This window comes from Myxocyprinus asiaticus, chromosome 25 (genome assembly GCF_019703515.2).
Source record: "Myxocyprinus asiaticus isolate MX2 ecotype Aquarium Trade chromosome 25, UBuf_Myxa_2, whole genome shotgun sequence".
NCBI classification, from domain to species: Eukaryota; Metazoa; Chordata; class Actinopteri; order Cypriniformes; family Catostomidae; genus Myxocyprinus; species Myxocyprinus asiaticus.
In genome coordinates this window covers 21,805,674-21,818,370 of record NC_059368.1, presented here as the reverse complement: position 1 = coordinate 21,818,370, position 12,697 = coordinate 21,805,674, and the positions used below count along the sequence as shown (strand labels likewise).

The window sequence follows — 12,697 nt, the reverse complement described above, 5'->3', positions numbered from 1 at the left end:
TCTGATACCCTTCACTTGCATTGTATGGACCTACAAAGCTGAAATATTCTTTTAAAAATCATCATTTGTGTTCAGCAGAAGAATGGAAGTCATACACATCTGGGATGGCATGAGGGTGAGTAAATGATGAGAGAATTTTCACTTTTGGGTGAACTATTCTTTTAACCTGGATAGAAACAGAAAGTTTTAGGATTTTTTTTTTTATATTTTAAAACAAAGCAATGCTTTGATGCCAGAAGAAAAGGCATGCACTACTTCTGAGGTTGGCCATTCTTGTAGGAATAAGAACAAAATTATAAAAAGATGATGACACATTGGAGTTATGAAATAGAAATTAGTTTCTGGTATATTTTATGATAAATGTGTATATCATTATTTTTAATCCTGTGAAACTTTTTTTGTCCAGAGTATATCCAGATAATCATGACCTTGGAGGAATCTGTACAGCATGTGGTGATGACTGCCATCCAGGAGGTCCAGCTCACCCATTTTTATTTATTAAAATGTTCTGCAAAACTAATTTCAAGCATTTAAGCATAAGTATTTAAATAAAATGGGTTTTAAGAGAATGAGAAACATTTCAGCCAAATATGTCCAAACTTTCGGCTGCTAGTGTACATTCTAGTTTTACAGGGAGTGAAAAGGCATTCAAAGCTTTTTAATTTTGCGTTTACAGCTTATGAGCAAGGAGAATGTGTCTCAGTTAGGAACAGAACCTTTTGGAGACCAACAGGTAAGAAATATAGAAATAAACAGCTCTTCATAACCAGTGTCAGGAAACTTTATTCATCTCATTCAAATTCACTTTTTAGTCAAGCTTATTCCCTGTAATATCAATATGTCTCTTGCAGCAGTGTTCAGTGATGCCATATGTGTCTGTCCGTGTGTAAATGTTTTGTTTGTAGTTAAAGAAAGCCTTGGAGGATCTAGCTGAGGTGATGGCAGAGAAAGAAGAGTTGGCACAACGCTGTCAGGAGCTCGACATCCAGGTGGGAGACCAGTTTCAGTGAAACAATTGTCAAAGATATGAAAAGATACAATAAGATTAGACAAGGGTTCAGGCATAGTAGAATTAGTTTTTCCTGCTGTAAAATGAATTTACACAGTTGAAGAAATATCTACAGTCTGTCTGTCTACATATAAAAAGCCGGTGTAAGCTAAACTCCTTTTGCAGCAAGTCCATGGACAAAGAAATGTTCAGAGACAGCAGGTATTTTAGTGTCTGTGTTTGCAGACTATAAGTGTCAGCTCAGTGAACAGCATTTGTGAGTCCTGCTGTTTTGCTCTTTCACCTTCATGGATGAACAGATTTTGCCATAGAGCGCGAGTATTTTTTTTGACTCTGCTGAGGCAGATGTGTATTTAGCTTTTACACAGAGATGAATGGATTTGTAAAATACAGTATTTTCAGTTGAAGTCATAGTTCACCCAAAAATGAAAATTCTTTTATCATTTGCTCACCTTCGTGTTGCTCCAAATGTAACTTTCTTTATTTCATGGAACACAAAAGTAGATGTTTGGCTGAATAAAAGAGAGAGTCACAATTAATCTTTTTACAATTAATCAATTAGTCATCTTTTTGCCATACAATGACAGTGAATGTGACTGAGGCTGTTATTCTGCATAACATCGTTTTTTGTGTTAAATGATGATGGTATAATCGTTTTGGGGTGAACTGTCCCTTTAATGTATAGGTATATATTTCCCTCTTTAAGTTTATATCAGTTGTGATAAATATAACATGAAAGGTTCATATTATTGTAGTAAGGAATTGAACTGCCATGTTACCTTTTCTATGCCTATTGGTTAGAAATTCATGTGTTGCTGATTTTTGACAGATTGAGTTGTAAAAGTGTCTAAGGCCAGTGAAAGGTAAGTCTAAATGAATGCATTTAGCTTAACTAAAACTAAAATCCTGCGTTGCCACTAACCAACCTAACACTTTCAAACTGGGGAACCGCTGGAAACTGAATGGTTTATCAGGTTGCTGTTGTTTTTATATTGGCATACCCTAAAACAAGAAGACTAAAAGCCATTTTCCATTGAGCTGTGGGAGAATTTTACCAGGTCTAACATTAGTGTAGAATTTTTTTTATTCACAATTAATTCACTTCCTAATTAAATTTGTAAACTGTATTAATTTGGAGTTTATGTAACAGGGAAAGTTATGAATATGCCCTGAATATGACCTCTAAAGCTGGAGGTTCTTCATACAGGTAATTTACTGAAATTTAATTAAAAAATTTTACTATATATTTTTTTTGTTTTAAATGTCTTCCTCTTTCATGGCATATAAATAAGGATATGGATGATTTTTTTTAATTTTTTTTTTAATTATTATTATTTTAGTTAAAGGAATAGTTCACCCACCCAAAAGTGAAAATTCTCTCATTATTTACTCACCCTCAGCTCTGTTGGTCTTCACAATGCAAGTGGATGGTGACCATAACTCAGTAGGTCCAAAAAGTAAATGAAGGAGATGTAAAAGTAATCCATAAGACTCCAGTGGTTAAATCCATATCTTCAAAAGAAATATGATAGGTGTGGGTGAGAAACAGAACAATATTTAAATAATTTTTTTACTATCAGTCTCCAGCTTTGACCAGCCCTAACCAGGAGGTGGCTGAATGTGACAGTGAAAGTCACTTCCACACCAGAATGTGGAAGTGAAAGTGGAGATTTATAGAAAAAATGACTGAAATATTCATCTGTTTCTCACCCACACCTATCATATCGCTTCAGAAGATATGGATTCAACCACTGGAGTCTTATGGATTACTTTTATGCTGTCATTTGGGCCTTCAAAGTTTTGGCCACCATTCACTTGCATTGTGAGGACCTACAGAGCTAAAAATATTCTTTTAAAAATCTTTGTTTGTGTTTTGCATAAGAAAGTAAGTCATACAAACCTGGGATAGCATGATGGTGAGGAAATGATGAGAGAACTTTCATTTTTGGGTGAACTATCCCTTTAACTTATTTTTTTAACAGATGGACTTTTCACATCAGTTTTGCTATTTGTTAAAATGTACAAGATTTAAAAAAAAAATACAACAGTAGTTTTCTGTGTATGCACATTATGTACATCCATTTGCAAATGTGTTTCATATTTAATGGTTAAGCTTTTTTTAAAACAATTTTAGTTGTAATTTTTCATAATTTCCATAATTTAATTAAACAGTTTTTCCTAACATCATGCTCACACACATTCAAATAGTTACATATCACATATGATGCCTTGGCTTAAGGGGTAAGTTCACCCAAAAATGAAAATTCTCTCATTATTTACTGACCCACATGATATCCCAGATGTGTTTGACTTTATTTCTTCACCAGAAGACATTTAAAGAAAAATATCTTAACTCAGTAGATCCTTAAAATGCAATTGGATGGTGATTTGACTTTTGAAGCTCCAAAAAGAACAGACACTCAGCATAAACATAATCTATATGACCCCAGCATTTAATTCATGTCTTCTAAGGGCCATGACTGCTTTTGGTGCGAAAAAGATCCATATTTAAGTACTTTTTAACTCTTAAGCATGTTTCTTTACTCAAAATGGTGCATTTGTGTGCTTATCCTGGATGTCTCAACTGAGAGAAAAATGTGAGATTATGTCCGTAACATGGCAATGGGAATACGTCACACGTTGCATTGGATTATAGTTAAAAAGTACTTACATATTTATATTTTTTCACACCAAAAGCGATTGTATTGCGATCAGACATTAACCGCTGGAGTCATATGGATAACGTTTATGCTGACTGTCTGTTCTTTTTGGAGCTTCAAAGGTCGAATCACCATCCACTTGAATTTTAAGGACCTACTGAGCTGAGAATTTATTTATTTATTTATTTATTTTTTCTTCAATGTGTTCTGGTGAAGATAGAAATTCATACACACCCGGGATATCATGAGGGTGAGTAAATAATGAGATAATTTTCATTTTTGGGTGAACTATCCCTTAACATAATAAACATACTATAATGTTGACAAAGAGGGGAGCTGATTTTCCCCAGAAACCCCTGATATTTGACTTACTTGCTGTTTGGTCAGGTAACAGTGCTGCAGGAGGAAAGGAATAGCCTCCTGGCAGAAAATGACCTCTTGACTGATCGAACCAGTCAGTTTGACACGTTTGATGACCCCAGCACTCCACCAGGGAGGAAGCACAGCCAGCTACAGCTGCAGTTAGAGCAGATTCTGGAAGAAAATTTCAGGTACAGTTTCAACTGAACACAACTCTCACACTTCGAGCTGCTGCTACCCGGGGTATTCTTCTACCAAGAGCTCTCCGAAATAATTAAATTATTGAGTTAAAAATAATGTTAGACAAGCACTGATCAAATAAATAATGAACCAAGCGTGAGTAGAATGTTAATGAAAGTGTACTGTGTGAATAATGAATGTGTGTGTGATAACCAGACTGGAGGCAGCTAAAGATGATTACCGCATCCACTGTGAAGAGCTGGAGAAGCAACTAGTGGAGATTCAGCATCGAAATGATGAACTGACCAGCCTGGCTGAGGAGTCACGATCACTTAAAGATGAATTAGACATACTAAGGTGTGTGCATATGTTGTCTGTGCCTCAAAATGTTTTCATATGTGATGTAATCTTTGCCAGTTTCCTCTTTAGGTGTTTTGAAGAAGTCTTGTCTATATCAAACAGATCCTATGATCAATGCATATGTCTATGTGTTTAGGAGTTCCTCTGACCGGGCAGTGAAGCTAGAGGCCTCTGTTGAGACGTACAGGAAGAAGTTAGAAGATCTGAGTGACCTCAGACGGCAAGTGAAAGTTCTGGAAGAGAAGAACATGAGCTACATGCAGAATACAGTCAGTCTTGAAGATGAGCTACGCAAGGCCAATGCTGCAAGAGCTCAGCTAGAGACATACAAGAGACAGGTACATACACAAATGAAGACATTAACAGCTAAAGACAATTGCACATGAACACAATAAGAGAAATAACAGAATGGTAAACCCCAAAATTAGAATTCTGTCATCATTTACTCACTCACATGTCGTTTCATGTACCTGTGTGACTTTTTTACTGCCGTGGAACACAAAAGGAGACATTTTGGAGATTTCTACTATACAATTAGTGTTCTTTTATGCTCTTATGAAAATACACAGACTTACGCAAATAACTTTGAATCTGAAACTTAAGGTGCAGGAGCTTCATAGGAAAGTGTCTGAGGAGTCCCGCAGGGCAGATAACCTGGCCTTTGAGATGAAGAAGTTTCAGGAGAAACATGATGCTACACTAAAAGAGAAAGAGGTAGACATACTTTCACATACAGGCACTCACAAAGACATTAAGACATTAGTTGACCAAACTTGCCTGTCCTGTAATAATTTTGTGTGCGTTTTCTCAATCAGAGGATTAGTATTGAGCGAGACACTCTCAGAGAGACCAATGAGGAACTGCGATGTACACAGGCTCAACAGGACCAACTATTACAAGCAGGTATGTCTGCGGATACCACACCTGTGTTCTGAAGATGTTCTCAATCGGATTAGTAGATCTTTTAGCTTGTACCACCACTCACAGGAAAAGATTGCATTTTAATGAAGATGGTTGCCCACAGATGTAATTCAGTGGAGACATGGTCTGGCCGAATGTGATTAGAGAGCTGGAGTGATTTGCTTAGCATAGCCAATTCAAATTCAAGCAAATCTGTTGCTCCAGAAGTACAGCCAGTTACATTGATATTCCTACCACATAAGCGCAATGGTGAGGCTATTTCAGCAATCTGTCAGGGTCACTGCACGGCTCACCCAGCACAAACTGAAATTGTAGTTTAGAATTTGAGAGACGCAATGAAATTTTTAACTTGTGCTCATTTTATATTTGACAGGAAAATATCAAACAGGAAGTCCAAGCCATGTTAACCTGGCAGCTGAGATGTTGCCCATTGAGCACAGGTATGATGTGTGAGGTACATAATATAGATTTGCACAGATATACTGTATAATAAATAATACTAATAATTAGGGCTGGGAAATTTAACACGTTTTTTCTGCGATTAACTATTTAACGTGTTAAAATTATAACGCAATTAATGCAGTATTTTTTTCACTTCCTAAAACTTCACAAATGTTTTTCCCCACTTCCTGTGGTTAAAATTGGCATATTTAGATTTCCATGAGGTACATGCTCTACTCGACTGCACATCCTAGCACAGAAACTGATTGTGTGGAGCTGTGCATGCTTATTCATTACGCGCAACACTTGTCCCGGGTATAATAAACACGGGAGCAGATTTACTGTACGGGAAATGGAGACTTCACCCGCAAGTTGTGAGGCAGGTGTGGGATAGATATGGGCAGCCTGCCATATCTCTTTGCATCACCCAATAACGCTCACTCACTGTCATCTAGACCAGTGTCAGTATCAAAAGCGAAACAGCATGAGAGAGACCCCATGTGTATCTCAAAATAATAGTTTGGAGATTTTAAACGTCAGCATTTAATTTGTTTTATATCTGCATGTAAAGTGTCTTAGAATGGATTGGCAATGTACACTTAAGTTTCTCTTGTCAATAAAGTTTAATATAAATTGAATCTTCCCATATGATCCGATTATTAAAAAAGTCCACTGGAAAATGCCAGAAGATTTTGCCCAACTTTTAATTACAGCATGTCCACTGATATTATGGCATTTAAACATCTACTTGTATCAAATATTTAAACTTGTGTTTAATTAACTCATTTTAAATTACATATTAAATAATTAAAATAAATGATGACTTACCAATTTATTGCAAGTCCTTTGAGACAAAGTAGAAGGTAAATATATTTATGGTTATATTTTAATGTTTGTTTTTAAAATACTATGTAACATAATTTATCGCGATTAATAACAGAGCACTGTGCAATGAATTAAGTTTTATTTAATCGATTCACAGCCCTACTATTAATACATTTTATTTCTATAGCACCTTTGATACATCAAATTAAGCTCAAAATGCTTCACATATTAGAAAGTGAGAAAGTGATTGTGTTAAAAAACAAAACAATCAAATTAAATTAAAAGTCAAATAATTGTTTTTATTAAAATATACTGTATCTTTTAGGTGCTTTTTAAAAGTATAAATGCTTGAAGCCTGTCTAAGTTTAATTGATAGAAAGGTTATAATTGTAAGTATATTATCACCTAAGGTTTTTTTTTTTCTTAAGGGGTTTCTTGCAAACTGCTGCAGATCTTTGTGGCAGGCATAATGGCTAAAAGTAGCTTCACCTGATATCTAATGGTTCACATAACAATTTTCCAAAAACATTTAGCATTTCATCTCAAACAAAGATTTGGAACATACTTAAATAGACATTTATAAATGTATGAAGGTGCCAAGCCATTTAGTGCTTTTAAAAACTGCTGTGATTCACGTACCTTTTTGTGTATTCAAAGTCCAAGTAACAACTGGAGGACACTTAAATGTTTTATTTGATGTTGTATATTCATGTCTGCTCCTCTAGGGAGAAGTTCATCCGTCTGCAGCATGAGAATAAAATGTTGCAGCTGCAGCAGGAGGAGTCAGAGAATGAGCGCATGACTGAGCTGCAGGTGCAGCTGGAGGAGGCACGGCGTGGACGCAGTGAACTGGACACTGAGAACAGGTAGCAGGTTAAAGGAAAACACGCACACTAACGTCTGCTCAGCATCACTCCTGAGGAGCCACAGTCAGATTCTACATACAGAGCTGTCAATCATTTTCCATATTCATGCAGAGCTTTCACTTAATAAATATTGATTACTGGTAAGTGGATTCCAAAAATCTAAGGACACAAGTGAAAATGGTTTTATTTTTATTTATTGAATACAGATTCTTTCATTACAAGTTGTCAGAAAAACAATTTACAGTAAGTGAAAAGTTTAACTGAAACATGAATTTGAGAATTTCTTAATAATTTGTATGCCCCCTTCACAAGTTTGTGCACAAGTTTTTTTGTTTTTAAATCCCTGATATCCAGTGTGGTCTCTTTATTTATTTAGTAGACATTGTTGACATTGGGGATTAGTTTCCAGTTGCATGCTTAAGATGACTTGAATTCAGTGGAATCACTTTGTGATTTTAAAAGTGCCTTATAAAGCTGCTTTAGCTTTTGGACATATAAACATTACCATGTGAATGAATGTGTTGTGCTGTTTTGTGTGTACTAAGGTTAAACAGAGAGAGAATCAGTGAGCTCCAGCAACAGGTGGAGGATCTGCAAAAGGCCTTACAGACACAGGGAAACAAACCTGAAGATGTAAGTATGAATTGGCCCCTTGATGGCGCTGCTGCTACATAAATGTGTACTCACAGTGCAGTACTGTATTACCATAATTTATGGAGCCAAACTGTTCAGAATCTTCAACCTTTGCTAAATGATCGGGCCTTTGATCCATTCTATGCACAGTATGAATATTACATTTGTGGTGGTAGCAGCAAATTTCATAAAATGTCTCATTTGTTTTCTTGTCTCCTCTCTACAGTCTCATCTGAAAAGGAAGCTGGATGCTCATATGTAAGTTTCATGCATTCTAAATATTACTAAATGAAGGTAATTTAACCAGATAAGTTTCCTTTTTTTAGCTACTTTTAATCATCTTGTGTACTTTCTGAAGATGACTGTTCTGATGTTTATCCCAGGGTGCAACTGAATGAGGCACAAGATGAAATTTTGAAGAAGAAAGAGCTGTTGGAGGACCTTCAGCCAGATGCCACTCAAACCAGTTTGTCTCTAACATTTGTCCTAACCCTGTATTTGATCCTGAATTGCACTACATGACCTGGTCATACCATGTGCACCTTAAAGGGATAGTTCACCCAAAATTGAAAATTCTGAAAAATGTACTCACCCTCATGCCATCCCAGATGTGTATGACTTTTTTCTTCTGCTGAACACAAACGAAGATTTTTAGAAGAATATCTAAGGTCTGATGGTCTTCACAATGCAAGTGAATAGGTAACAAAATTCACTTAAAAGCAGCATAAAAGTAATCTACACTACTCCAGTGGTTGAATCTATATCTTCATAAGCAATATGAAAGGTGTGGGTGAGAAACATAAAAATGTATGTTTTTGTTTTTTTACATAAATTATCCTCCCTAACCAGTAGGTGGCGATGTGCACGAAGAATGCGAATAAACAAAAATACAAGAAGAAGAATGTGAAAATGACAGTAGAGAATTATAGTAAAAAGGACATAAATATTGATCTGTTTCTCACCCACACTTACCATATCTCTTTTGAAGACATGGAGTTAACCACTGGAGTCTTATGGATTACTTTTATGCTGTCTTTATGTGTTTTTAGAGTTTCAAAGTTTTGGTCACCATTTACTGACTTTGTATGGACCTACAGAGCTGAGATATTCTTCTAAAAATCTTCGTTTTTGTTCAGCAGAAGAAAGAAAGTCATTCACATCTTGGATGGCATGAGGGTGAGTAAATGAGAGAATTTTCCTTTTTGGGTAAACTATCCATTTAACAGACAAGACTGAATCACACTTAGCCACTCAAACTTTAAACTTAACCTTCACAATCACTTGAATTCCAACTTGGTGCCAAACTACAAGCTTTGAACTTTTGATGTCCAAGATCTAATGCTGTGAGGTTATAACCCTCTGTTCGTTTCAGGTGTGAAGCTGGATGAGCTGATGGCAGCACTGAAGAAGAAAGACGAGGACATGAGGGCGATGGAGGATCGATACAAGATGTACCTGGAGAAAGCTCGAGATGTACTGTAGTTACTTTACCTTTCAAAAACTTGGGCTACTGATTATGTATCCACATATAAACAGATAAAAAGGGTTTGGCTTGAAGGTTAAGTACAAATTAGGCTTTTTGAGGTGGTATAAGAGTCAAGTTTTGTAAATGTGTCATTTCTGAGCCACTCAGACCCACATCAAACCCTAAAGTCATGCCTTTGGGTTAGTCAGTTTTGCTATGTTGGGCTGCTCAAACAAACAAATCACAATTCCGTTTGATGCCACTAGAGGCACATAAATTACACACTGCAGTACCTTGCCATTTTTTTGTTTTCAGTATTTTTATAACATTTAACCATGTTTGATTAGTAGGAACCTATCAAAATGACAATACAAAAGTGCAGTACCAAACGTAATGCCTTGATGACAAAGGTTTTATCAGCCTGTATACACATTCTTGCATGTTTTTACTCCATGAAAAAAAGAGAGTGGTATTGCCCACATCTCCCAAAAGTTATACATTTGTTTGTGTATTTTTAAGGTGATCCGAGCTCTGGATCCCAAGCTAAACCCAGCCTCAGCTGAGATTCAGTCCCTGAAAAGTCAGCTCTCTGACAAAGACAAGAGGATCTTTTCTCTGGAGGTGAAGAGCACACATCTCTATGTACTTCTCATGAACTTTCATACATTTTATTCTCTTCTAGTAATTTCAAGTTTAGTTTCTCTCACTCCTAATGTTGTTTTCTACTGTTTATCCCCTCTTCTTCACTCAGCGGGAGTGTGAGCAAGCCAAACTGAGGGAATATGAGGAGAAGTTAATTGTGACAGCTTGGCATAATAAGGTAGGGTGACATGCTTCAGTAGTTTGTAATATACAATGTATATTAAGAATTTAATATTTTTCAGTGTTGTCTAAATAGTTGCTGTAAAATCAGTTCTGCAGTGATTCTACATTGTGTTCACAATATGTTATTTTTCCTCACATCTTGGAAAACACAGAGTTTGAACTTCCAGAAGATAGCAATCGAGTCACGGCTCAGTGGGCGGTACAACTCTATAGTGCCGCCTGGACAGTCTTTTCTGGCTCAGCAACGTCAGGTGACCAGCGCCAAGCGCACTATGTCCATCAATGTACCTGCCTCTTCTTCCAAGTAATGTTGTCCTCTGTACCTCCCAATGTCCTGCTCTTCTCCTTTCCCTCACGAGCACACTCAAGTGACCTTAAGTGCACTTACAGCAACACTTACACAAGGGGATAAGCATGCCATAATGTGAACATTAGCTTGTCCCCATGTGCTCACTATCTACAGTTACACCCCATTACCAACACACGCATGTATAATAATGTACTGCACATACCAAGGATTTCAAGAGATAGTTCACCCAACAATTAACATTTTGTTTGATCAACATCATGTTGTTCCAAACCCGAATGACTTTCTTCTGTGGAACACAAAATGAGATGTTAGCTTCAGTCAGCATTCAATTTCATCATATGGAGAAAAAAAAGCATGCAATGAAAGTGAATGGTGACTGAGGTTATCAGTCCCTAACATTCTGCCTAACATCTCTTTTTGTGTTCCACTAAAGAAATAAACAGTATGAGTAAATGATGATTGTATTTTCATATTTCAGTGAACTATCCCTTTAAATTTACTCAAGCGCTCAGTCAGCACACATTATGATGTAGTTTTGTTTTTGTTTTTTTTGTTTTACATTTGCAAAACTAAACAAGCACTCCTTAATATTACACACTGACCTAAAACAGTCTGAAGCAGGGTCACTTTTGAACCAGCACTGATACTAAATCTGCCCAAATTTAAGGGCTTTAAAGTGACAGGTCAATCTTTTTCTCAAACTTTTCTCAGTTTCTGAATGTGCTGATAGAAATGCATCAAGTCTGAATCAGCAGGCCCTGCAACAGTAGCATGTATGCTTTTGCTTGAACTGACTTCCAACGATATACTATGCAGCCATGGAAAATGTTTGTAATATCCTGAGTACATATAATGCATTGTAGGTGTGTACAGACTGCACATTCTGACTAAACACATGAGGCCGTCTACCCTAATTAATCAAAATCCAGTCAAGCATATTAATACACCACATGAAAGCTTAATGTAAACAGCAGTTAAAATGTATTTGGTGCAGGACACCAGCTTTCTTTGTTTCTTCCTATTACAATGTCTTTTTATCTGAAAGGACAGCATGGATTAAAAAATATATTCAAATATATATATATATATATATATCAAAAAATAAATGTATATGATCAAACTGATTGTTTAATCTAAATCCAGGTGCTTTGTTCAATCTTTAATCCGTTATAATGTTTTATATTCAATTGACTGTGCTAGTACCCTTGCATGCTCTTTTAACAAGTAAAAGGGCCTTTTTTGTATCTACTTAATTGTTTCTTGTCTGTGTGAAGACCTCAGATATCAGGATTTAAACACCAGCGCATAATCATAGCAGGCCAGATAAGCTGTCTTTGATAAAGAAAAATGCTATGACAGCTTTGAATATCTTGTATGCCATTCGCCTCTTTTGGCTTCACTCTTTAGGAATACATGTATTATTTGTGAAACATAGCTGCATTGTACACCTGAAATGGCTTTGATGTATATTGTGAGAATCTACGCCTGATTAGGTTGATCAGACTAGACTATTTGCTCATAGACTTGCTTTTTTAAGTGGTAAGGTTTATCATTACAATACTGTTGTGTCTTTTCTTATGTTTTATTCAGCTAGGCCTTTTCATTGCCTGATGTGGTTAAAAACTCATTTTTTGAAATACTAATATTTATGTATGATGTGTTTCAAAAAAAGAACTCTTAAATTAGTGTGCTCAATTTTATGAGCACTATTATTGTTTGTGAGAGATAACGATTAATAAGAATGGATTAATATGTAATTACAATAATATTGGGAGTTAAATAGCTCTGGCAGCCTTCATTTTCATGTGATAAATAAATAAACAGTCTGAAATTTGTTTTGCA

At 36.0% G+C, this 12,697-nt stretch overlaps 1 protein-coding gene across 3 annotated transcripts in view; it reads left to right on the top strand.

The window, feature by feature from the left end:
- Positions 1-12,697, top strand: part of LOC127416137 (protein Hook homolog 1-like) — a 25,934-nt gene extending 13,237 nt beyond the window's left edge. For 2 of the 3 annotated variants that reach the window (XM_051655295.1, XM_051655294.1), the window contains exons 6-22: positions 407-474; positions 677-733; positions 906-989; positions 4,057-4,220; positions 4,426-4,566; positions 4,706-4,907; positions 5,173-5,283; positions 5,385-5,472; positions 5,864-5,930; positions 7,482-7,622; positions 8,168-8,255; positions 8,482-8,513; positions 8,639-8,721; positions 9,628-9,728; positions 10,240-10,341; positions 10,472-10,540; positions 10,698-12,697. In XM_051655295.1, coding sequence (XP_051511255.1) covers positions 407-474; positions 677-733; positions 906-989; positions 4,057-4,220; positions 4,426-4,566; positions 4,706-4,907; positions 5,173-5,283; positions 5,385-5,472; positions 5,864-5,930; positions 7,482-7,622; positions 8,168-8,255; positions 8,482-8,513; positions 8,639-8,721; positions 9,628-9,728; positions 10,240-10,341; positions 10,472-10,540; positions 10,698-10,853 — 1,754 coding nt within the window. In that variant the 3' untranslated portion in view covers positions 10,854-12,697. Of the gene's footprint in view, positions 1-75; positions 116-406; positions 475-676; positions 734-905; positions 990-4,056; positions 4,221-4,425; positions 4,567-4,705; positions 4,908-5,172; positions 5,284-5,384; positions 5,473-5,863; positions 5,931-7,481; positions 7,623-8,167; positions 8,256-8,481; positions 8,514-8,638; positions 8,722-9,627; positions 9,729-10,239; positions 10,342-10,471; positions 10,541-10,697 lie in introns of all 3 variants that reach the window. The other variant, XM_051655297.1, reaches the window with a different exon arrangement.